Source organism: Hemicordylus capensis, chromosome 1, assembly GCF_027244095.1.
Source record: "Hemicordylus capensis ecotype Gifberg chromosome 1, rHemCap1.1.pri, whole genome shotgun sequence".
Classification (NCBI taxonomy): domain Eukaryota; kingdom Metazoa; phylum Chordata; class Lepidosauria; order Squamata; family Cordylidae; genus Hemicordylus; species Hemicordylus capensis.
The window spans coordinates 84,337,206-84,363,740 of record NC_069657.1 but is presented as its reverse complement, the minus strand read 5'-3'; the positions used below and the strand labels follow the sequence as shown (position 1 = coordinate 84,363,740).

Here is a 26,535-nt window from a genome sequence, read left to right as displayed (position 1 = left end):
ACTGGTAAAATTGAATCATGCCTAAAACTTAATCTAAGCTAAGTGATTCCCAAATATTTTACTAAGGAGACTAACCAATATGTTCTATACAAAACTGATGTGCCCATTCAATTTCTTGGACACAGGGCCACTTCACATGTTCCTACCCTACTTCCTACCCTACTTCCATGCCACATGCAAAGAGAAGATAGGAACATCTCCTCCTTCATATACAATCCAGAAAAGGTGGGGGAGGAGCTTAAGTCACACACATATTCTCTTGCCACTTCTACACAATATGCAAAACAGTTCTTGGCAACCCATACATTAACCCCTTGCGCTGCACTGAATTGAACTACCACAGCTGACTTTAGAATTGCCTATCCAGATGGTACATGAAAGCTCCTTTGAAATCCCACAAAGCATCTCAATATTGCTAGTTACTGAGGAAATGTTAGACATCAACCCCATCAAGAGATCAAATATATTTTGAGAAACCAGAATATCAACTATTTCCCGCTCTGAGTATATCCAAGATAATTCTAGTGTGTGATGCCTGTTTAATCGAGTGTGGACTCAACATATGCAGGTATTCATTTAGTTTGCAGGGCAGGGCACAACTTCATAAACACTGACACACACTAAACAAACAGGATCCTGTGTACCAGATAGAAGACAGCAGCAACGTTTTCTACTGTTGATAGCTTGATTTCTTTTTTTAAAGTGCTTTCAGTGAAATATTTCAAAACAATGCAGATTATATACAGCTGCAGATGCTTAAAGTGCATTTAATTACCTAGAACAGTCTCATTTGCCTTTGCTCTGCCACATGCATTCCATTTCCATAAGAAAGCATCAAATTTTATTTAGGAACATAGGAAACTGCCATATTCTGAGTCAGACCATTGGTCTATCTAGCTCAGTATTGTTTTCAGACTGGCAGCGGCTTCTCCAAGGTTACAGGTAGAAATCTCTCTCAGCTCTATCTTGGAGAAGCCAGGGAGGGAACTTGAAACCTTCTGCTCTTCCCAGAGTGGCTTCATCCCCTGAGGGGAATCTCTTCCAGTGCTCACACTTCTAGTCTCCCATTCATATGCAACCAGGGCAGACCCTGCTTACCTAAGGGGACAAGTCATGCTTGCTACCACAAGACCTGCTCTCCTCTTGCTTTAAGTTTGGGTTTTTTGTTTTAATCATTCTTTTAAAATTAAATAAGATAAGATACCCCTACTAACTGCATAAAGAGTTTAAAACATTGACTAAATTTAGTAGGGGAAGAGCAACTGCACCCACCCAAGCCCAGCACAGCATTCCTCCAGGGGTTGTTGCTATTTGCCATTTATGTTTATTGTTTTATGTTCACTTATGTTTGCTATTTGCCATTTATGTTATGTCCATTTATGTTTCTTTTTCTATTGTGAGCCTTGTGTGGATACAGAACTTTTGTTGAAAAGCAGTATATAAATATTCACAGCAGTGGTAGTAGTGGGCAGGGAGGACGAACCATACTAGAAGAAAGGCAGTTCCACACACTTTTCAATTTTGCCCAGCATCAGCAACTAATGCCAGAAGAAGAGAGGGTGTTTTTTCGCAGGCTCAGAGGCTCTCTCCCTTCCTCCTTGCAGCTCCATAGGAGCTGCAGACGAGGGAGGTTGGGCCAGGCTGATGGCACGGGTTGACTGCAAGGCATGGGACTCTGGGGTTAACCAAAATAGGAAGGGGACTCAAAGCCCACCCACACTGATGATCTCCCCCTACTGCAGTGCCTTCTCCTTCTTTCACGCACAAGGGCAAACCAAGACAAGCAAGATGCACGTGGGCTCGTCGTGTTTCGGGGTGCTCCATTAAAAAGCTGGAGCCGAGAGCTGCGGGTGGGGAGGGGACCAGAGTCACTAGGTGTAAGGGGGAGGCTTTTTCCGTGAGCACCAGCTGGCCGGAGGAGGCGGGGGCTGGCTTGTTTGTAGTCTTCTGGGTCGGAGGCCTGGTCGCCCGTTTCTCAGATTCCCCGTTTTCATATGCTTTGACCCCCCAGAGGCAAGAGCAGGGGGAGCGGGCACTCAGTCCTGCCCTTCGCCAGTGGCCTGGCGACCAGGGATTACGGCTCGGAAAGAGGGAAAGCACCCCGAGAGAGAGAGAGGGAGGGAGGCAGGTGGCGGAAGCCCGCGCTAGAGCGCACACACCTCTCCGGTCTTCCGGGCCGCGGCTTGCTCCTCCCTGCCCCCCGCCCCGGCAACGCAGTCCCCCGGGGTCTCCTTCCCGCGCTGCCGTGACGCGCCTTGGGGGAGATTAAAGGGAGACTCACCCGGACTCTTCCCAGCCAGGCTGCTGCTCGCTCCTCCCCCCTAAAGAAGCAGCGCAGTTCCTGTGTTTCGGTGCCGTGACGCGACGGGCGAAGCGGGGGGCGGGGAGAAGAAAGAGGAAAAGGAACTTCGAAGAGCCCGGATGTCTCGCGATTGCGAGACTCAAGCCACGTGCTCTTATTCTATTTATATCCTGCTTGAGACTGTGAGAGCGCGGCGTTTCCCCGTCCCCGAGAGCAAAAAGAAATGTGAGGTCGTGGCTGCGGTCGTGTTTGGCTCAGGGAACAAACTGGGGTTTGACATCCAGTGAGCTCATTGCGAATCTGTAGTTTCGCTACATTAAAGAGTCTATCAGAATAAAAAGGGGGGGGGGGGGCTGTGCAATTTTTCCTTTTCTGAAGCGGGGTTCCTTGGTGGACAAATTGGGGAGCAGCCGGGGTCTATTGAAGTGGAACTGCTTTAAACTTTTGTTGCTGCCACAAGACGTTTTTTGGGGGAAGGGCACAAAAGGGTGCTGGGATCTTTGAGTTTTGGTTCAAAAAGTAGTTCATCAGATTTCAACAGATGGAACGCTGTGAATAAAGTTTCTTATTTTATTTTTGGTAGATCACAGAACAGGCTATCCAATTCAGGTAAGCTACTATTAGGCACAACTACTACTTCGGCATAAAGGCCTTGCTGTCCTCCAAATTACTGTTGGCGGCACTACTGCCAATGAGCTGCACACCAAATTCCTCCCCATGGATGCCACCATCTTCTCTGGCCTGACCACAGCAGAGTATGTGGAGGAATCTAGTGTTGGGGTGCTCTAGCTAGGGTGTCCCCAGCACTCAATTTCTCTACTTCCTTTTCTAGGAGCAGGAGAGTGAGGATCCTGGGGGAAGCCAGCTGTCTCCAGGGGAGGAGGAGAAAAGTAAATGAAAAAATGATGAATAGTGCAGCAGAGCAACAAGCAGTAGTGGGCAGGCCAGCAGGTGATGTGGCCTCTGTTCTCCACCCCACCCCACATGAGGAGGCAATGCACATATATTCAAATACTCCCTGCCCCCAGCACTATTCAGAACATATAAGCAGGGGTGGAATAATAAGGGGGGTGGGATGGGGATGAAAAGGAAACACACATCCAAGAGCCAGAGGATTCAGTTCTGCAATATTCCCACCAGCATCACATATCAGTATACATTAGCCACTAATGCCATAAGTAGATTCAAAATAATACAAGAGATTGAGAGATGGTGTCTGACATATATATAAATTATCTCCAAACATTACCTGTTTAAGATTTAAATTAACTCAAATTTTCTTCCATAGCCAATATTCACATCCCATGTAATGGATGAAACTTGTACTTTTAAGTTGCATATATCTCTCATTCCAAAAATCTTGAAAATGTTTGCCTTTTATTTTTCAAGACATTCAGTGGATTTGGTTTTCCATCCCTACAATTAATTATTGTGGTTATTTTGCATATAATTTTAACCCACCAAGTCTTTCTATGCTGGGCATATTATTAGATTTCCAATACATATACCCTAGCAGCATTAGATTTTCAGTACATATACCCTAGCAATTAAAACACTAACATCCTGTTGGCTTTCCATGCACTACCTCTTAGATCACTAAGAAGCCAGGAATGTAGCTTTATGTCTGTTAGATTTCCCAATATTATTTGTAAATCCTCTACCACCCAGGGCCAGAACCATTTTGCTTTTGGCCAATCCCAGTATGTGTGTAAAAATCTTGTATTCAATATATTGCATCTTCAGCACTGTCTTGAATCTCCTGTTTACATCATTTTAATTCTTGTTGAGGCACACTACCATGGGGCTACTTAATGTCATTTTGTTTTATTACTATATTTATTACTAGCTGATCCGGCACAGAGCATCTGAGCCCCTAGCTTTTGCTGTCTCTCCTCCCCATCTTCATTTACTCCCCTCCCTTCAGCCCCAGTCCATTCTCTTCCCCCCGCCCTTCAGCCCCAGTCCATTCTCCCCATCCCAGTCCGCTTTCCTTCCCTTCTCCCCGGCCTGGTTGGCACTTTCCCTCCCCAGCCAGCACTGCCATTTTCTCCTCTGTCCCCATCACTATCCAGTCTGCTGCTCACAAACTCTCGTGAGAGCTGCCACACATGGGATTAGTGACGGGTACACCTTGGAGAAATATATATAAAGAAGATGCTCCAAACTTAGAGTCTCTCCCAACTCTCTTTCCTGCTATATGCATTGTAATTGTACTCCCCTCCTCCGTATCACTCCATAGACTTTTTGCCAATTCTTTTACACTAGTTTGCTGATCTTAACATTATCTCTAAACTAGACTTTATAGCTTCATCGTTATCTTTTTTACAAACCTGCACACATATATTGGAACCAGTGAACTTGAACTGTATTTTGTCTTAATATACTGTACATGTTAGGCCGGTGGGGCCATTCCTTCCCCCACCATGCAGAGGCAACCAATCCAGGGCAATTACCCCCGATAGTACAGTGGCTGCAGAGCAGGGAAGGCTCTTTCATTCGTGACCCAGCACTGGCGCACAGGAGGCTGGGCAGGTGCAGGGAATGCTGGGAGGGCAGAGAGATGCCCAGGGAAGTCTGTGAAAGAGCACAGGGATGCCTGGGGACTGTGGTTCTTCCCAAAGCCTAAAAGCAAATTATCTTTCTCACTCATCTTCCTCCAAAGAGCTTCAGGACTTGGGCAGGTATTCCTTTCTCAATTAGAAAAATCTAACACCTATTTTGCTACCTCAAAATATTGGTCATATATAAAAGACTATAATTGGCAGTCCTGACATTCAGTCGGATTCCTGTTTGTCCCCTACACTTTTATGGACGTCCTAATTCTGGTAGTACAGTCATCCCTCGCCAACTGCGGTTTTCCCAATTGCAGTTTTGAGTATCTGTGACTGGGAAATTGCGACCAGTCTCACCAACCGTGACCCAAGTATCCACAGTTTGGCAAGATTTTTTTTAGTGGGGGGGGGGGGTGTTTCCTGCAATGTTGGGAGGGTCAGAGATTCAATCCACTTAGAAGTTCAAGAGATGATAATGTAAACGTTATTTTTATTTTTTTGTTTTTCTTAGTAAATTATATATAAGACTTAATCTGCTCAATCCTCTTGCTGACCCTGCCAACTCTCGATTTAAAGTTTTTAATTAAAAAAAAATCACAGCTGCATACCCTATTTTAAATAGGGAGTTTTTATAGTTTGTGAAGGTATTGGTCTTCACAATGTGTTTAGGGGGGCATGTTACTTTGGAGGAGGCCCTTCTGATTGAGGTAGTCCTTGGCAGAGGGCGAAATGGCAGTAGGAGTAGGACGTACCAGATAAGAGGAAGGCGCACTGGCTATATCAAAGGCATCACGTCCTCCTGTCCTTCTCCCATCCAAGGAGACCCCAGTAACAATCCCAGCAGCCCACCTTGCCTTAAGCTGGTGCTACTAAATGCCACGTCCATGAATGGAAAATCCACAGCCATCCAGGAGATTATTCTGGATGAGCATGCAGACCTGGCATGCATTACAGAGACCTGATTGGATGAGGGGGGTGATGTAAATCTTTCTCAGTTGTGCCCACTGGGTTTCCAGGTGCAGCATCAGCCAAGGTGAAGTGGGCAGGGAGGTGGGGTTGCCCTGGTTCATCGGGAGACCACCCCACTCACCAGATGCACTGTCCGCCTTTTTGATCAGTTCGAGTGCCTGCATGTAATGATTGGATCGCGAGACAAAGTTGAGATTCTGTTGGTACACTGCCCACCCCGCTATCTGACAGTCTTCCTGCCTGAGCTGCTTGAGGTGGTCTCAGATGTGGCGTTGAGGACCCTATGGCTGTTAGTTTGGGGGGATTAACATCCATGCTGATGCCGCCTTGTCTGGTGCAGCTCGGGACTTCATGTCCTCCATGATGACCATAGGATTGTCTCAATTGATATTTGGTCCCACAGGCCATACACTTGATTTGGTTTTGGGGTCAGTGGTGCTCTGTAGATAGTCCAGGAGGCCTCAACACCATTATCATGGATGGATCACTATCTGGTGAAGACTGAACTGAGGGAGGACCCACAACACCTCTGAAGGGGTGGGGAACCAGTTAGGATGGTACACCCCAAGAGGCTTATGGATCCTGATGGATTTCTGACAGCTCTGGGCAAGTTTCCTGCTGAGAGAGTGGACGATCCTGTTGATGCCCTGGTCTCCTTTTGGTATGAGGGGATGGCTCGGGCGAATGACACGGCTGCATCTAGGCGCCCTCTCCTGACCCGCCAAGCCCAGGCAACTCCCTGGTATACAGGTGAGTTGTGGATAATAAAGCAGGCTGGTATTCGGCTTGAGCGTCGTTGGAGCGTCGTGACCGAACACAGGCTAGAGCCCATATTAGGGCCTACTCTATGGCAGTTATGGCAGTGAACAAATCCTCCTTTTCTGCCACCATCGTATCAACTCAGTGTCGTCCAGCAGAGCTTTTTCAAGTGGTTCGGGGGCCTTCTAGGTGAGCACCCCAAAGACCATCAAACAGAATACTCGGCAGCCCACTGTGACCAATTTGCTTTACATTTTGCAGATAAAATTGCTCATATCCATTCTGACTTGGATGCCAAGATTTTTGCAGCACCAGAACAGGATGTTGCCAATGCACCGTCTGGTCTTGTTATATTGGATGGTTTTCAGACTGTGTTGCCTGAGGTGGTGGACAGGCTGCTTGGAAGGTTAAGGCCTACCATGTGTGTCCTTGACCTTTGCCCTTCATGCTTGTAGGGAGGGACTGTGTCTGTGGGTGGCGGGGGTGGTGAATGCCTCTTTAGAGCAGGAGGTGGTCCCTCCTTGCCTGAAGGAGGCATTCATTAAGCCCCTCCTTAGAAAGCCCTCATTGGACCCTCATTGGATCTTAAAATGCACCTTTTTAAGGAGGCTTTTTAATGCTCCATTAATATTTTGTTCTATTTGGTAGGTTCTTTAGCTTTTTATAATTTTCAGTTTTAATTTGAACCTAATAATGATTGTGGTTTTTAATCTGACCTTTAAAAAAAAATAGTGAACTTTATTACTTTTATTGTATCTGTATCTTATTGTTGTGAGCCACCCCAAGCAGTAGTGCACTGGAAGGGTGGGGTAAAAATATTTTAAATAAATATTTCCCATTGATTTTAATTGTTCGCCAACTGCAAATTTGCCAAATGTGAGGTTTTGCCAGAACGGAACCCTTGCGATTGGCGAGGGATGACTGTACTTTAATGTATCTTCTCCTCTCTGATCAGTCCAACATTATCCATTCTCTCAATGGGATTTCCACTCCAGTTTGTGCAAATTCCCAAGCTGATTCCCAAGCTAAGGAACATAGGAAGCTCCCTTATATCGAGTCAGACCATTGGTCCATCTAGTTCAGGATTGTCTACACAGACTGGCAGCAGTATCTCCAAGTTTGCAGGCAAGAGTCACCCTCAGCCGTATCAGGGAGATGCTAAGGAGTGAACTTGGTACCTTCTGCATTCAAGCATGAGATGCTCTTCCCAGAGCAGCCCCATCCCCTAAGGAGAATATCTTGCAGTGCTCACATGTAGTCTCCCATTCATATGCAAACCATGACAGACCCTGTTTAGCAAAGGGGACATTTTATGCTTGCTACCACAAGGCCAGCTCGCCCCACCAGGAGCACACAGAAATTATCATGGCTGAAAGATAATGTTTCCCCTCAGACTGGTACTGCCAACCCTCACTCCTTTTGTTTCTGCTGCATTAGAGATAACCTGATCCTCGGAGGATTTCTCCCCATATGAATTGAAAAGACACTTTCTTGAATACCTCTAGCTTCTTTAATGGAATTAATGGTAGTTTTAAAAAGAGAAATAAGAATGCCAGTAATATACTGTTTTTTTACATAAATCTTTCCCATCCAAGAATTTCAATTTGCTTCATCTCTATAGTTTTTCTTGTGTTCCCTTCATTAGGCCGAAATTGTTTAATCAAATCATTAATATTCTCTGAAAATGTTATACCTAAGTATCTAGTGCCTCTGATTTTCCACCTTGTATATTTTAGTCTCTGTTTCCAGTTTTAAAGGCCTTTTATACCAATTTCTATTACTTCTGAATTCCCTTTGTTGATTTGGTATCCCAATAAATTTCTAAAACCATGTAACAATTATTTAAGTCTGATCAATGATTCTTTGGGTTTTCTTAAGATGACTGCATAATTTGCATGTAGAGCTAGTTGGTGCTCTCTTTTTGTAGTTTCTACCCCACCAATATCTTTCTCTTGTCTGACTGCTGTAGCTAGAACTTCCAGACAGAGGTTTAATGGTAAAGGGAACAAAGAGCAATGCTGTAAAGCACATAGAACAGGCCCCACTGGGAGAGAACCAGCACGGCTTCTGCAAAGGTAAATCTTGCCTCACAAACCTTTTGGAGTTCTTTGAGAGTGTCAACAAGTGTGTGGATCAAGGTGATCCAGGTGACATAGCATACCTGGACTTCCAAAAAGCTTTTGACAAAGTTCCTCATCAAAGACTCCTGAGGAAACTTAACAGTTATTGGATAAGGGGACAAGAACATATGTGGATTGCTAACTGGTTGAAAGACAGGAAACAGAGGATAGGTATAAATGGAGAGTTTTCACAATGGAGGGAAATAAGAAGTTGGGTCCCCCGGGGATCTGTACTGGGACTGGTGCTTTTTAATTTATTCATAAATGATCTAGAAGTAGGGGTAAGCAGTGAGTTGGCCAAATTTGCAGATGAAACTTTCGGGTAGTGAAATCCAGAACAGATTGTAAGGAGCTCGAAAAGGATCTCTCCAAACTGGGGGAGTGGGCGACAAAATGGCAAAAGCACTTCAGTGTTGGCAAGTGTAAAGTGATGCACATTGGGACAGAAAACCCCAGCTTCAAGTATACGTTGATGGGATCTGAGCTGTCGGTGACTGATCAAGAGAGGGATCTTGGAGGCGTGGTGGACAGCTCGTTGAAAGTATCAACTCATGTGTGCGGCAGCTGTTAAAAAGGCCAATTCCATGCTAGGGATCATTAGGAAGGGGACTGAAACTAAAACTGCTAATATTATAATGCCCTTATACAAAACTATGGTGCGGCCACACCTGGAGTACTGCGTACAATTCTGGTCACCACATCTAAAAAAGGACATTGTAGAACTGGAAGAGGTGCAGAAGAGGGCAACCAAGATGTTCAGGGGCCTAGAGCACCTTTCTTATGAGACAAGGCTGCAACCGTTGGGGCTTTTTAGTTTAGAAAAAAGACGACTGCGGGGAGACATGACAGAGGTCTATAAAATCATGCAAAGTGTGGAGAAAGTGGATAGAGAGAAATCCTTCTCCCTCTCATATGACACTAGAACCAGGGGTCATCCCATGAAATTGATTGCCAGGAAATCTAGGACCAGCAAACGGAAATATTTTTTCACACAACACATAATCAACTTGTAGAATTCTCTGCCACAAGATGTGGTGGTGGCAGCAAACCACCTGGATGGCTTTAAGAGGGGCTTGGATAACTTCATGGAGGAGAGGTCTATCATCAGCTACTAGTCAGAGGGCCACCTCCAGCATCAAAGGTAGGATGCCTCTGAGTACCAGCTGCAGGGGAGTAACAGCAGGAGAGAGGGCATGCTCTCAACTCCTGCTGTAGGCTTCTAGTGGCATCTGGTGGGCCACTGTGTGAAACAGGATGCTGGACTAGATGTGCCTTGGGCCCGATCCAGCAGGGCTGTTCTTATGTCTGATCTCTCTACATAGTCTCTAATAAATCCCCATTTATCCTAATTCTAGTTGTTGGTCAGTTATACAATTAAATTAATCCATCCCCCAAAATTATCCCGCAACAAACTTTTCTAAACTCAAGTCCATGAAGCTCCATTCACTTCTATCAAAAGCTTTTGTTGCATTCATGAACAGGCTATTACATTTTGAAAACTAGTAACTTTGTGGGCTCAATTACAAGGCTATATAAATCCCTATCCAGATTTGAAAGAAACTGTAATTTTTAACGTAAAGATTCCAGCAACAATTCTTTGCTTGCCAGATAAATATGTTGTTTATCAAAACAAACCTTTTGACTTAAACTGTGTCAGACAAAGTCCAAGAAGTCCACTTGTAAGTGTGAAGCAACTTTTAAAGATCTACAGCACTGGGGCAGTATTAGGAGGAGACAACAAGAGCTGAAACATGTGACAGTAGTTTCATCCCAATTGCTACAACATTCTGCTTTGCAGAATCTGAGATATCTTACATACAGATAAACAAGATAATGCTCAGATTGAACACAACGCTCTGATTAGGCCCATTTCAGTATAGTTGGGGTTTAGTTCATGTTTTCCATACTGCTAACATTATGTGTTTGAAAACAAGGTTACTTTAGAAGCTGCAGTTAATAAACAGAATCTGAAACATCAGTTTGCTTTCTTCTTTGAGTCCACTCCAGACACAATGCCAACTCTAGATTATAAGTTTTGTGAACACTGTCTCTGCCCTCTCCACCAGCTCTCAACCATAGCACCAGTCATAAGAGCGGTTCTAGACAGCATTAAAAAATCTCACACAACATAATGGCTTGGTTCAGGTGTCACATGGAGCCAGTATTGAATCTTGGTTTTGAACAATGTGTCTTAGCCTTGGCCACAGGCAGGGAGAAAAAGGATTCCACTTCTCATCCTGGTTTAGAACAAGCCAGGATCTACTGTGACATCCAAACCAGCAAAACCATCTTATTCAAGCCAAAGTTTTGAAAGAAACAGATCCTGATTTATTTTGAAATTCTGGCTAGAAGAAGCCAGTTTTGCTTTGTTCAGGCATAATGACATCCTGATCTAAGCCAGGATCAGAAGTGGAATCCTTCCTCCTCTCAGAAGTGAAGGGGAGGAGGCAGCATGCACACTCAAGGCTAGAGGATGTTATGCAAAATCAAGATTAAAAATTCTTGCTCCACAGAGTGTCTGAACCAGGCCAGTGATATACCAAGTCAGCTGTTCATATATTCAGTGGTTAGCCTATCTCAAGCCTGTATCGCCTAGTAATTTACTACTCATTGAGAGCACCAGCTCATTGCCTTTTGCCACTTGGACAAATGGCAAGAATCTCTCCTGCCCCACTCACCGACCCAGCCTCTTTTCCTCCCCACCAGCTGACCTTCCTGGGTTTGCTGTTGCTGTATGCATGCTAGCAAAGCACCATGGAGTGCGTATGCAGCAGCAGCAGCTTCACCAGCTGGCTTTTCCTCATCACCACTGCACTGTTGCACCAGCTCTCTTTCCTGCTGTCTCTCCCTCCAGCACCAAACATACCTGAGTTAACAAGTTTGGTGCTGGAGTGGAGAGACAGTGGGAAAGCAAGAGCACTGGTGCTGGCACAGCAGTGATGAGGAGGCCAGCTGGTGAAGCTGTGCTGCCAGATACTTCATGCTGCTTCATTGGCATGCAAACAGCAAGCAGTTACAACACACCCAGAAGGTAATGGGGGAAAGGGGCAGTCCAGCCAGTGAGGGGGCAGGGCCAATGAGGGAGAAAAAGGCATGAAGATGGGCAGTGGCGACAGGCTACATTTGTTACCCCATGGTGCACTTGTCACCTGAGGCCACTGCCTCCTGACAGAGCTGCCTCTGCTCATTGGTAAGACTGAATTTCAAACTGGACAGCCTAATACATACAGATCAAAAAGTAGTCCTAAGAGAAAGTTTTCAGAGATTTTCTTACCTAGAAGAAAAGCAGAGCTGATTCACAGGTGATACAGCTTGGCCAGGTTTTGGAACTAGTGCATATCCGTTTGACAATCTGAAGACGACATGAGGGGAAAAAACAAGTGTTGGTATAAGGAAAGAAAGGATACTTCACAGTGGCAAATCTGGTTAAGACACCAGAAAAAGGAGTCATAGAAAAAATATTTTTGTTATCAAGTTTTTAATGAATAGCACTTTATTTAGCTAGACTTCAAAGCAAGAGAACATTTTGACTGACCAGGGGCGTAACTATAATTGGGCAAGGGGAGACAGTTGTCTGGGGCCCACTGCCTTGGGCCCCCCCTCAGAGGCAAGTCACATGACTGACTCCCCCAGCCGCACACCCGCCCGGGCTTCCTTCAGTTGTATTCATCCTCCGAAATTGATGTGAGTGTTAAGACCTGGAGCTACCAGAACAGCATGTCTTTCTCTAGTACCATTAAATGACTTGCATCATCCACAATTTACAAAACCTTTTAAAAATAATTTAGGATGATGTTCTATTGTAGCACATAGGTTATATATATAGAGAGAGATGGCAATACACTGACAGATCCATGAAACCTGGAACTCCACTGCCACCTCTACCAGCAAAACCAAAGGGGCCTCTCAGAAACAGGCAATAGTAGTACACTCAAGAGCACTAAGTGTCACTTGACATGTCCTCACCAAAAAAAGCACTGAATTTGAAGATCATTTGTATAGTTTTCTTCTTGATTCCATGCATCTTGAGTCCATTGTTTCTTTCATTTTCATTTAAGCTTTAAGCCTATAGGCGCTTATCTTAGTTTTATTTCTTGGACACAATCTTTCTGAAGTTTCATAACACATCTCTAAAAACAGAGATACAGTACTAACATCCCAATCCAACTGCATGTTTACTCAGAAACAAGCCTCACTGAATTCAGAGACTGGGAGTTAAGTGTGCATAGGATTGTGGCTTTAATGAGAGGGATAGAGAAACTTACACTCCCCCACAGTTCTTTAGCCAGCTGGTCACCTACCACAGATAACCCTAACTCCAACTATATGGAGGTTTTTACTAAGAAAGCATTTCTTAGTTTTACAATAAGATTGTCAATATGTTTTGTTTACTTCTATTCAAATTAGTCTACTAATGATATAGATTATATAGTCTGAGTTTAACAAGTTTTACAATTAAGTAGTTTCCCCAATATTCAGCATCTAATTTGCATCGGTTACTTGTATCCATTTCCAGGCCTAAAATATTTTAATCAGGTGGTCCTTGCTATGTTTTGTTTTTTTCTATAGAACAATATGTATATTTAGTGTATGTCACTTGGAGCACTCTGTTAAAATGTAGTAAGCTTATGGAAAATTTTTAAAGTACTTGTAGTAGTTGACTGTACATTAATCAGAGGTGCAAATGATACATAACTGGAAGGAATGGCAAATACTTTCTGAGAAAAGGCTACAAATCTCAAGATCTCAAACTGAAAAACTGAGCAACGTAACATTTAACAAAGGATAAATGTAAAAGGTTTGTATGCAGAGAAGCATTGTTTCCCAAACTCAAGTAGTTGTTTTTTCTTTCCTTTTCTTGGTACCTCGCCAGTGCAAGCAGAGAGGTACCATTCGGAATGGTGTTAATAAGTAGAAAAGGTTTCATCAGAAAACTATAAAGATGATAAATGGTCTAGAAAGCAAATCCTATGATGATAGGCTGAAAGGACCAGTTGGTTTAATACAGAGATGGGTGTAATATGTTCCCAGTGTTCAAATGTTTAATAAGCTTTCAAAAAGTAATTTACACCCTATTCAGGACAAAAGGCAGTAATGCTGAAAGTGATATATAAATATTTATGTTAATAACAGATATAAGCTACAGGGAAATAGGATTTGAGCTATTAGGCAGATTTCCTAATTTTAAAGAAATTCACCAACCGGAAAAGCTGCCAAATATGTTTGTGGAATTTACTTTCTTGAAGAAACCCCTGTAATCTGTCTGTCATATGACTGTAGATCTATCCTGCCTTAGGGTACAAGCTTGAACTACTGGAATCTCACATTCTAATATATAGACACACATAATTAAGAAAATTTATTGAGATCTATTACAGAAATATACTGAATTTTAGTAATTCTTCAGGCAATACAATAAACAACCTAAAATTAAGCATATATTAATGTGATTTTGCAGTTTATCATTTTTTGAGCAAGGTCATAACAGCTGGCCATTTAAAACGTAATGAGGACAGGAAGGAAAACTGAGGACTTTGGCATTTTATTCAGCTTTTCAACAGTCCTGTAAACTACCTGTTCCATATCCTCCGACACACAGCTTACTTATTAATTGCCACGCCCACTTTATTTTCTGCTCTCTTAATACATGCTACACACTGTCCCATATTCTTTGGAAATCTTAAGTGAACATACCAAATATATGTTATAAACAGATATGCAGATCTGATGTTCATGGTGCAGAACAGACACAGCCCAGTCCAATGCGTCCTGAGTCCTACCAATACCTTTACCAGTGATAGAACTATATCCCAGTTGTGTTGTCAAATATTAATTTGAGAAGAACTGAAAAACTGCAGGGGGGGGAGGGGGAGGTTGAATTCTCAAGGATGGTATGCCTTCTTCCATACACAAAGAATACATACAGCTCGCAGCCATCTTCATATGGGATTAAGAGCATTCCTAAAATATCTTAAGTGCTTTACCAAAGGAAAATATCACCATCAATACTACAGTCCCCAAAGAACACATTTTATATTTTGATCCAAGGGCTTATTCACATGGTTTGACAAAGTGCACCTCAACCACTTTTCTCTTTGCATGATCCTGTAGTACATCTCATGTTGTTAGATCAAAGACAAACTCCCCCAGGATGGGATATAGATGAGGGAGGGTACCTTGCCAAAGAGAGAGTCTTTATTCAGCAGAGGGAAGAGACATTATGTGACCTGAAGGGTATTTTGTTAATCTCACTTATATTAAAAGCTGGAAAGTGAAATTGACAATTATTTACCCAGTTAAGTATTACAAGTTGGAGGGGAAATTGTAGATCCTTCAAAAAGCTTCATGAAAACATCTTTAAGATGGTAAAGACATTATTACAGGGAGAAAGGTGACTTTGCTGGTGAATAGTGAATGATCACTTTTATCATTCTGAAGGCCCAGATGAAAATTCCCATGCTTGAGTGTTGCAGTGGGAAAGCACTCAGCCTCTAAAGGCTGTTTTTAAATCAGAACAATACAACTTTGAAAAAAATATTTTATTTTTAAGTTATATTCTGCTTTTCACTAATTAGTTTCAGGGCAGTGTACAAGTGTAACATATACAATGAAAACAATCAAACAAGTCCAATGTTGATGGAACTACCATGATTTCCTATTTCATAAACCACACCTACCCTTCCCTGAACAGTAGTGACCCCAACCAGTCCCTCTCCGTACCTCAGGACACCTACATAATCTCCCAGAAAGCAATGCCCACTCCCCACCCCATAGCCCATAACCAGGCTTGCTTCAGGGGAAGATGGTTAACCCCATAAAGACAGGCACATATCATTCAGTCCTCTATTACTAAGTTCCTCCACTCACCAAGGCCCAGAAATAAGAAGAGGAAAGGCCTTTGTCCTTGCAGCTACCTGAAGATGGCAGTTTCTGCCACTGTTCTTACTCACCAACTCATATATACAACATTACATAGAGCAAGGGGGTTACGTAGCCACCTTCTATACAACAATTTTTATGGCAAGAAATACTTAGCTGGTGGGGGAAATACTGCATCTCTACAAGCAACAGATATAATGTAGTTTTTTGCTGCTAAAATGCTGTATCCCTGAAACACCAGCTGTAGAGAATTGTTTGGATTCCTCCAACCCATAACTTCACAATTATTGCACAGCACAATGATGAAAATGATTCCAAACAGCACATAACATTATTTCTTTCAAGTTTGCACAGCAAGATTTATCTTCCTTTCCCACTTTTATATGTCATAATAACCAGACAATCTAGATAGTGTTTTGCAATAACCAGAACCAATCAAAAACCAGACTAACTGAAAAGAGTGAGGTTTTGTTTTTGTGGAATGTGCGATGATAATCCATCACTTTGCAAGGGGCTCTCCTCTTTTTTAAAGAGCTGAGCTGCATTTATTGTTCACTAACCAATGCAGCACACATACACATCCAAGTAACCGATTTGACCTCCACGAGAACTCTGAAAGAACCAACCTCATTCATCCTGAAGATGACCGACCATCTTCAATTAAAATGCCGCTTAACTGTATTTTGGACCAGAGCACTGGCTTCCCAGCCCCTTGTCTCTGCTTCTGAAGACAAGATGGGAGTATGGAAAGAAAGAAATCTGTGTTCGAGTGTTTTAAGAGGAGGCAAAAAGACGATCAAGTTGGCAAAGGCAGGAAAACCAAGTCAGCCCTCTAAGCCTCCCCCATATTCAGGAAAGGGAGCACAGCTCTGAAAGCTCCACTAGGCGAGACGAGCACTCTTGTGATCTGGGTCCAGTGAAAGAGACCGACCATGCTGACATGGGGGACGCGACTCCCACCCACACTCACTAACTCGGGGGCTCCCTACTCAGGAAGGGACCCTCCAAGTTCCAGGGCGGGCGCTGCGGAGGCACCAGAAGCCGGGAGAACTCGCTTCACTCCCAAGCCCGGGCGGATCCCGCCCCCTCTGCCGCTCTGCCTCCCCTCGCCGCGCCCACCCGCCAGGGCCACACCGCTCCCCGAGAGAAGATCCTGGCCACTCCTCCCAAAGAGGAACCAGGCCCAGAGCCTCTAGGCCCGGAGCCTACCTGGGGCAGGGAATGACCAGGGCCTGGCACACTCAGGTCCTGGAATGGACCAGAGAAGCGCAGCGAAGCGGCAGGCACTAAGTGGTTCGGGGCCTGGTCCTGATGCCCGACCCCGATCCGGCAGCGAGCTTCCCCTACCACCGCCGGCTGCGGCTTCTATTACTGTTGCTGCCGCTCCGAGTTACTGCCAAAGCCAGGCTGACTAGTCGAGTGCCAATCTGCCGAGGCAGTGATCTGCTACCGAGGCAGGGATCTGCAGCCGAGCCCGAAGTCACGATAAACGACCGCCGAATCAATCGAGCACTGGGGCTTGAGGGAGGCGAACGCCAAGCCGAGCCGAGGAAAGGAACTCAGACCGCGAGCTCTTCCCGGTAGGCTAGTCCTCGTGTTGGAGGAATGGGAAGAGGACAGAAGGCGGAGGAGCAGAGAGGGAGGCACTGTCCAGATCTCCGCAACAGGAGGACCCTCCGTCCCACACTCTTGCCCTCAGCCATAAGCAACCTGGAATGAAGCACAGGTGAGATAATTTTATTTTTCAAGAGGCCAATAAGGCTCCACGCCACCATGCAGACCCCTCTAGTCTTGCAGGTCGCCAGTTGCGTCCAGGCCAGATATGGCTTGCTCCGCCTGGCCACCCACCCAGCAGCAGCAGCAGCAGCAGCAGCAGCAACTCTCTACTCCTTCCTGTTGCCATGTCGGGACACGGGACGGAAATCGGGATGAGAGGAGGAAGAGGAAAGTAGCCAAGAGCCCGGATATCTCGCGAGTCCGACTCCGAAGCTCCAGTCACGTGTGTTTGTTTAAAGCCGGTGCGAGCCCAGCCACTGGGGACTTCGGCGGCGACACCCCTAAAGCTGCGCCTCCGTTGCAGTCCGACTTCTCCTTCACCCGGGCTAGTCTTTGCCGGGCCGGCCAGTAGTCACGTGACGCTCCTTCGCCCTCTGTGCTGCAGCGAGCGAGATACCGAGAAACCGCACGGCTGGGGAGTGAGATGTCCGAGGCCCCCGCAGGCCGGTCACTGTGTGCTTTTGTGCTGTTTCTGGCTGGAGAAAAGAGCGTGGAAGGTGGCTTTTAAGCAGGGGCGTAGCAAGGTTGGAGTGGGCCCAGAGACGAGGGTCCCATTTTAATAATTAGTGTGTCTAGTGTGTTCTAGGCATTAAAAGTAGCACAAATATATAGTACTCAATGTATATCACTATATATTGTGAAGTGTGTGTATTCAGTGAAATGTATTTCTAGGTAGCATATTTATTTTGAAATATCAGACTTAAATCCTTGGGGCCCTGGGGTGTGTGGAGGCCCTGGACTTTGAAGGTGGGACCCTCGCTGCAGATTAGCAAAGGAGACTCTCAACCATGTAGTGTGAGCCTATGTATGTTTTCTCGGAATTTTGAACAAATTCAGTCAAGTTTGATTGCAGGAGGTTTTTCACAGGAGGCTTTTAAAGCCCTTTAACACACGTCTCCTCTGGAATAGAGGTGCTGCATTCACATGTTGGCCAGATTTACCCTGAAGTCCCTGCGAGTTATTGGGGAGCAGTTCACACACAAGTAAAATAAAATAAAAGCACCACACATGCTTCACAGTTCTCACTCAGACCTTCTGGGTTGCAAAACAACTTGAGCATAAGTGCATTTATGAATGAATGAATAAATAAATATAATATTGCTTGTTCCAGAAGTTTTTATAATTTTCTGCCATGAAACAAGCCACTTATAGGACTTTTTTTTTAAGCCAGCAAAATTTCCAAGCTGTTTTAAATTAAATATTCAGAGACTTCTCAGTCTCTCCCCCCTCCATATCAAAGCCCTATGGCAAGCAGATCCCTATATATGGGCAGGGGGGGTGACCACAAAAAGGAGTTTACATTCTACCTGGCAAATGCTGGGCTGGGCAGAGGGTCTGCTATAGAGAGCTGTGGGGGCCACTCTGCCTGCCTCCTTCCTTGGTGCCTCCCTGCAAGCCTACTCCAGTTCAGGCTTCACGGAGGCCTCCCTGGAAGCCCAGCTGATTGGTGAGGAGAAAAGGAGCTCTTTGCAGGCAGCTTGTCTGCTGCTTAGATTGCCCGCCAGGAGGACAAGCAGGAGAGAGGGCAAACAGGGCAAGTGGCTGAGGGGAATTGGGGCTGGGCAGGGGGCAATGGGGAGTCATGTGAGGTGTTTCTGGGGGGGGCCCAAGGCAGTGGGGCCCCCAGGCAACCGCCTCCCCTTGCCTAATAGTAGTTATGCCCCTGCTTTTAAGGTCTTTCCTACCGGTGTCATTGCGCGTTTCTTCCCTTCTCAACCGTGTTGGTGGAGAAGGAGAAAGAGCTGCCGCTACACACACATGCCCCTCTTTCCTTCCCTTCCCTTCCCTTCCCTGGCTCTTTTTCTCTGTCTCTAGGAAGTTCCTCGTCTGGTCTGGCCCCTGCGGCTCCAACTCAGCACACGCACCCTGTCCTGCCTCGCCTCGCCTGCTCAGGGGGTGCTTTCTTTGTATAGCTCCGCTCTGTGCATGTGTAGCCGATTCCTGAGCTGCCAGTTTTGAGAAGCACCAGCAAGCCGACTTGAGGAAATGTCTGATTGCATAAGCTTCCTTGCACAAACAGTAGTACTCATGCCATTCCTGAACTCTTTCTCTCTCCCGCCCTTTCCATTACACTTAAGGGAGTAATGAGAGGTGTGGCAGCTCTTTCCAGCTGCCACACCCACCTTGCATGTAGTTGGCTAACACACAAGCTAGTCTCCCTAAACTAGTCCTCCAAACTACAAAATCCTGTTAGGCTGATAGAGTGAGCATGAGAGTGATATACACAGACAGAGATATGGATTAACTGAACCAAAAAAAATACCTTTGCTATTTACAGATGGAGGATGTAGCTACATTGCTTGCTTACTTGCTTGTTGCACAAAGATAGAAAGCAAGTGTAAAGTAGAGGTAAATTGTATTCATATAAAGGACCCTTCTAATCAGTGCTCAGGCCTGATATGAGTGTGCTACCTTTTAACAAAAACTATCCCCCAGCCCGTTTCTTATTTGCCCTCTCCAATTTGCTGACATAGCATGGGTCAGAATCTCACTCATGCAACTTTCCTTACCCAGCTTTCTGGGCACAGCTTCACAACAGCTCTCCACAGCAGCACAGCTTGGCTAATGCTTGAAGACTTTCACATCTTTCTTTACTGCACCCCTAATTGCTGCTGCTGACAGACACTGGGCACTGAGTGCTAAAACGCCATAAACACCAAACCAAAGTAAATTATCCATATTTCCTTACTCTGGACAGGATCTAGACTAATTTAGTCCCATTGAAATTAATGGGATTTAAGTTAGTCATTAACTTGTCTCATCTATTTTAATGGTGCTTAGTCATTATTAACTTACTCTGTATCCTGCCCTCCAACATTTATTTCTTCCTTACCTTTAAGTTCATCTATGCAAGGTTAATATAGGATAGCAACATTAAGCATGCTGGTAGGAAAATAAGTCCTGTAGAATTCAGTGGGAGTTACTTTTGAGTAAACACACTTATCCTGTCATTCTTCTCTCTTTCATCTCCAAGAACAGTTCAGAATTCTCAGCAGTAGACCCAAACTGTAACCCAAAGGTTTTGTCAGAATACAGTTTGGACCTACTGTTGAGAATACAAAACTGTTCCTGGGCAGTAGTAGTTTGGGAATAATCCATAAATATGCTTTGTTCATTTCAGATGCTGTCCAGCTAAAGGGTTAGGGAGGATTTTGTGCATTCTGTTATGCACTAGTTTCCAGGAACTCTGCACATGCTCAAGGCACAGCAACTTGCACAGAGAAGTCCAGCACACTGCCTGTTAGATTTGTTTGAACAGATTAGGCTTGCTCTGGAGGTGATGAAGCAAGACACTGTCAATTCCAGGAGTCTTTTAAAAAGCTTGTATGTGCTATTAAAGGCATACAAAATAGTTTTAAAAGATCTATTTCAATAGGTCTGGCCAGAGATCCTGACTAAAATTCTTAACAGAGAGATTTAGAGAGAGAGGGGGAGATAAGAAGGTAGTTAGAAGAACCAGAAAGTGGTGGGGGGGGAGGAAAGAGAAGAAAGGGAAGCAGAGGCAAGACTCTTGCTGTTGCGTTCAATTATTTATTTTTACATTTATATCCTGTTCTTCCTCTAAGGAGCTCAGAGCTGTGTACATGGTTATTTTTATCCTCACAGCAACCCTGTGAGGTAGGTTAGGCTGTCCCAGAGTCACCCAGTGAGTTTGATGGTTGAATGTAGTGGTGTGCACGGAACCGCACCTCCGCGGTCCGGAACTGAGGAGGGAGGCTCTTTAAGGGTGGGGGAGGGTGTACTTACCCCTCCCACCGCTTTCCCCCCTCCAGCGCTCCTGGTTTTGTAAGCATTTGGGGTGGTAGGGTACCTTCCTGCTGCCCCTTCCCCTGTTCCTCATCAAAAGGCTTCAAAAGCCTCACTGCGCATGAGCACATCACGCACATCATGTCCGTGCGTTGCATGCGCATGCGACACAGGACGTGACGCGCACAGTAAGGCTTTTGAAGCCTTTTGACGAGGAACGGGGGAAGGGGTGGCAGGAAGGCACCCTGCCACCCCAAATGCTAACAAAACCAGGAGCGCTGGATGGGGGGAAGCGGCAGGAGAGATAAGTACACCCTCCCCCGCCCTTAAAGGTCCACCACCACCCTGGTGCCGAACTGGCCCCAGGTCTGGACCGGTCCGGAGGCCCTTAGAATGGGCTCCGGATGGGTCCATGCACATCCCTGGTTGAATGGGGATTCAAACTCAGGTCTTCCCGGTCCTAATCCAACACTCTAACCGCTATGGTGTGCTGGCTCTTGCAGAGGAATTTCACAGGCATGTCTCTAAGCAAGCAGTTATCTTGATGCATTTATATCTATTTCCCACAATTTCCCACAACATTCATGCCTCTAACTGTAAAGCTGTGAGTGGTTCTGGGGGTTGAAAAATATGAGCTGGGGCCAGTCTATGACATGGGGACAAAACATGCTTTCTACCTGCCTGTGGCACAGTCTCTATGGCATTTTTACAATATACAGGCTCCCGTCCATCCTGCCTGTCATAATAATTACAACAGGGATTATTACCAGGCAGGAGGTAGCCGAATTCCACGGATCAAAGTACTTGGGTACACTGCAACTAGCCGTCAAACAAACAAACAAACAAACAAACAGGAACTTTGAGCCCATAGTAGTCTCAGCACCAGGTACATGTCTTAAATCTAGCCAGGCAGTTGACTTGGCTAACCAAGTGGCAATCTGGGGCAAGTGCCCTTAGATCCCACACAGCCATGGGACCCCAAGAAAGTTCAGGTGTGTGCACCCTCCCAAGGTCTCCCAACCTGGTCTTTTAAGTAACATTTCCCTTTGATCCCATCATCTTCCTTTGATGTTCATTGTGTTGTCATCCATGCAAATCATATTCCATCTCCAACGACACACATCTTCCGGAGTTGTACAAATTCCCATAACCGCTCCTTGGTAGTTTGTCCAAAATGTGCCAATTAGCATTTTGGGGAGGGCTGCAAAACCTCCTGGCCAGCCTCCATTTTATTGTTTCTTCAATTTTCTTTGTGTTAAATGCAATTTGCTTCAGCAAAAGGGAGAGGGGGGGAAATCTGATACTATTGCCAGCTCGGACTAAATTGCAGCACCATAAATCTTGTACTAACTAAGCCTATGGCCACAAATGGCTGAGGGAGGATACATTCTAACAAGAAGTTAGAAGGTCACATTTTCATGCACGGTTCATTAGCAAATATACAGTTCAGGCAAGCAAGCAACTTTTCCAGAATCCCCTATAGCCCTGCCCATTGACCAAAGTTCTGTCCACTACTCCGGTCCAGCCTAGGTGCAGCATCATACTCAGCCTGTTGAAGCTTAACAATTCTGATATGGCCTTTCTTTGCTGGTCAGAGATCAAAATAAAGTTTGAACAATGGCCTTTCCATTAGACTCCTACTTGCTTCTTCTTTTTTTACTCTTAACTGCTGTAAGTCATTGGCAGACATTGACAAACTAAATCAGATATAAAGTAATATTGCTGGTTTTGGTTAAATTTTTATTCTCCAAAATTGGTTGTCCCTTGTGGTTCCCAGAACAGTTGTTCCTCACAGTCAGAATATAACTGACTTGCTTAACAAAAGGAGTGGATAGATGTTGTTCTCTGTTGATACCACATGCTCTTGCAAGTGCACAGTACAGTATGTATTTGTTGATAATCTCTTAGAATTCTTGATTTTGTGTGGGCCAAAACAAAAAACAACTCTGGGAATCTCAAGACAGTTGACAGGTTGTGGAACAAGAGATACAACAAAGCAACTGTCTCTTGTTCAGTGCTGCATGCCACTAAGAATACCACCTGAAGTATTACTTGTTCACACCTTCCTACCTTAAGTATTACTAATTCACAGCCTCACTCTTGCCATCCAGTGCAGCCAGTTAGTTTTATGCACCAGTTCATAAAGAAGTAACAAACTTCCCTAGATTTATTGAACTCATTCAAGGGGAGATCGTAAACATAACACTAATTACTTGTCGATCTACAATTGCAAGTTTGCATATGGCCCCAAGTCAAGACTCTGTGGTCTAGAAATCTGAAATATGACCCATAACCCAGTATAAAGTGATATACAGCTTCAAAAAATTTCCACTAGAACTTTGCCAGAACTTACCATGACTCATTGTACCCCTGACTGAGAATCCTAGTAGAATCCCACCAAGATAAAATTTCCATCTTTTCCAGTAAAATTGTAGCTGGTAGTACTAAATCATGTGAGTAGGACTGTGGGAATTGCTTATATTCTGTGAACTACATGCTCTAGCCAGAATAACTTCAATGATTATCAAGTAAAAACAGATCATACATTTTAGAGTTACTCATCCACAGGTAGTGCCACTTAAGCCAATGGATATATTTGTAAGCATGCTAGAATGTGGATGACAGGCAAAGGCGGAATGTTTTTATTTATATACTGAATATCCTCTCTTTGGCTCCAATGCAGGTGGATACAGTGAAGAAAGAACAACAAGAACTGATCTAAATTCATATAGCCCTGAGCATGGCTGTTCCCATAGCAGTTATTGATTGTGATCTCTTGCTATATGGTCGTGGTCATAGGACACTTGATCGCTTCAAGCTGGAGGATGTAACTGATGAGTATCTGGTTTCTGTGTATGGCTTCCCACGTCAATTCATTTACTATTTGGTGGATCTTCTAGGTGCCAACCTCTCTCGCCCTACCCAACGATCCAGAGCCATCAGCCCAGAAACACAAATTCTTGCTGCCTTAGGCTTTTACACTTCTGGCTCTTTTCAAACTCGCATGGGAGATGCCATTGGCATCAGCCAGGCCTCTATGAGCCGTTGTGTTGCCAATGTTACTGAGGCCCTGGTCGAAAGAGCCTCTCAGTTCATTCATTTCCCAGAAGATGAAGCGTCAATACAACATCTGAAGAATGACTTCTATGGACTGGCAGGTATGCCAGGAGTACTAGGACTTGTTGATTGCATTCATGTAGCAATAAAGGCACCCAATGCAGAGGACCTGTCCTATGTGAATCAAAAGGGTCTTCATTCTTTAAACTGCCTGGTGGTATGTGATGCCAGAGGGATGCTACTGAGTGCAGAAACACACTGGCCAGGCAGCCTGCAGGATTGCACTGTGCTACAGCAGTCAGCGCTTAGGAACCAATTCGAGGCTGGTATGCACAAAGATGGCTGGTTACTTGGTAAGTCCATTCTGATGGCTGTCCTCTCTGAAAGTCTATTCCAATGAAATCTGTTTAGTTCGCCCACAAGTAACATAACCTTTGATAAGCTCACCTGTACTTTTGTCATAAAACTCCCTAGCCTGTAGAGTTCCCCCTTCTAAAACAAACTGGGTTCAGAAAGTGACCTGAATAGATTCTAAATAATTTGCATTTTTATTTGCAAATATATCTGTGCTCAAGTTCCATTACCAGAAACATTTGGCAAAGAAGAACAATGTTCTATAATTTACTTTTGAGGGAGTGTATGGCACAGTTGTCTGTAATAAAGGTACTGAAATTCTGCAGGTATTAACTGTGTGATGCTAGATCACTTGGATTCATTTTCCAAATAGATTTTTTAAATATGAAACACTTCACTAACATCTAATTCTCCTAGATCAAAAGTGTGGAGATTTATTTTACCATATTGGTAGCTTATGGTTTCTAAGATTCTATTTGCCCTCTCTATTTTGTCTTTGCCCTTGTTGTCTTGTTCCCCTAGACTAACAGTACTTACACAGGAACCTTATTATCTGGTCTTGATACTATGCATTCACTCAGGTTATTCCTGAGAATTCAGACAGTTCCTCCAAGCTATTGTATGCTCATATTTTCCTTGTCACCATCCAGTTTTATTTGTAAAAGAGCTGATTTCTCGTGGTTTTTAAGGCTTCTGTTGCAATAGTAGTTCAGAAGCTGCAGGTGTGAACTGGCATACCACAGTTAACCTCCTGGCCAGTGACATGATTGGGGAGGAGGAGAGCTGGTCTTGTGGTAATAGACATGAATTGTCCCCTTTGCTAAGCAGGGTGTACCCTGGCTTACATTTGAATGGGAGACTACATGTGAGCATTGTAAGATACTTCTCTTAGGGAATGAGGCCACTCTGGGAAGAGTATCTACATGCTTGCATACAGAAGGTTCCAAGTTCCCTCCCGGCATCTCCTGGTGGTGGCCACTGGAGCACTTTTATAAACTTTGGCTGATATGTCAGCTACGTCCATTTCTAGAGGCGAATGACCTTAAAACAGTGGTACATATGCTGGTAACCTCCAGGCTTGACTACTGTAATGCGCTCTACATGGGGCTGCCTTTGTACGTAGTCCGGAAGCTACAGTTGGTACCAAAGTGGTCTCTGGGACAACACGAAGGCACCATATAACACCAGTTTAGAAAGAACTGCAATGGCTGCCGATATGCTTCCAGATGAAATACAAAGTGCTGGTTCTTACCTATAAAGCCCTCAATGGCTTAGGCCCAGGCTATTTAAAATAGCGCCTCCTTTGTCATAAACCCTGACGCCTGTTACCATATTCTGGAGAGGTCCGGTTACGAATGCCACCGGTTCGTTTGGTGGTGACCCATGACTGGGCTTTCTCTGTGGCTGCCCCAGGGCTTTGGAATATGCTCCCTACTGAAATAAGAATATTTCCTTCTCTGTTTGTTTTCAGGAAGAACCTCAAGACTCTCCTGTTTTTGCAGGCTTTTAATGAAAATTATTTTTAAAAATAATTTTAAAAACTTGTTTTAATAACTATTTTATTCCATTTTTTTTCATCATGTATTTTAATATGTGGCTTTTAAATATTAGATAGATAGGGCTGAATGGCGACTCCTGCCTGCACACTTGGAGATACTGCTGCCACATGGGCGTAGCATCCGTTAGACAAGCAGGGACAAATGTCCCTGGGCCCAGAGGGTTAAGGAGTTCCCAATCAGACCACCCTACTGACGCCCCTGCCCTGCTGCACCGCCGCTTCTTACCTTGGCCTCTGGGGGTAGGGGGTGAACTGAGTGGGGCAGGCCACCCCTCATGGCAGCAGCAACTGTGGAAGCGTGCAGATCAGCTGGAGAGGTGAGCAAGCCAGCCAGAGAGACCCAACAGCTTTAGTGCCCCCCGTCGCCGCCACAAGGGCCAAGACAAGAAGCGGTGGCAGGGCAGCAGAAATGGCAGGGGTAGCCAACAATAGGTAGGAGCAGTGGTGGGGAGTTGTTGGTTG

General features: G+C 44.8%; 2 protein-coding genes across 10 annotated transcripts in view; one reads left to right on the top strand and one right to left on the bottom strand.

Moving 5' to 3' along the window:
- AMBRA1 (autophagy and beclin 1 regulator 1) overlaps positions 1–16,929 on the bottom strand; it is a 271,553-nt gene extending 254,624 nt beyond the window's left edge. For 4 of the 7 annotated variants that reach the window (XM_053275336.1, XM_053275370.1, XM_053275388.1 and 1 more), the window contains exon 1: positions 2,282–2,422. The gene's annotated coding sequence lies outside the window, so the exon portion shown is untranslated. Of the gene's footprint in view, positions 1–2,159; positions 2,423–11,976; positions 12,055–16,207; positions 16,306–16,790 lie in introns of those variants that run through there. The other 3 variants (XM_053275350.1, XM_053275343.1, XM_053275360.1) reach the window with 3 other exon arrangements.
- Positions 16,930–17,171: 242 nt separating this feature from the next.
- HARBI1 (harbinger transposase derived 1) overlaps positions 17,172–26,535 on the top strand; it is a 12,291-nt gene continuing 2,927 nt past the window's right edge. The window contains exons 1-2 of one of the 3 annotated variants that reach the window (XM_053275651.1): positions 17,172–17,307; positions 23,788–24,514. In XM_053275651.1, coding sequence (XP_053131626.1) covers positions 23,845–24,514 — 670 coding nt within the window. In that variant the 5' untranslated portion in view covers positions 17,172–17,307; positions 23,788–23,844. Of the gene's footprint in view, positions 17,308–17,532; positions 17,882–23,787; positions 24,515–26,535 lie in introns of those variants that run through there. The other 2 variants (XM_053275656.1, XM_053275642.1) reach the window with 2 other exon arrangements.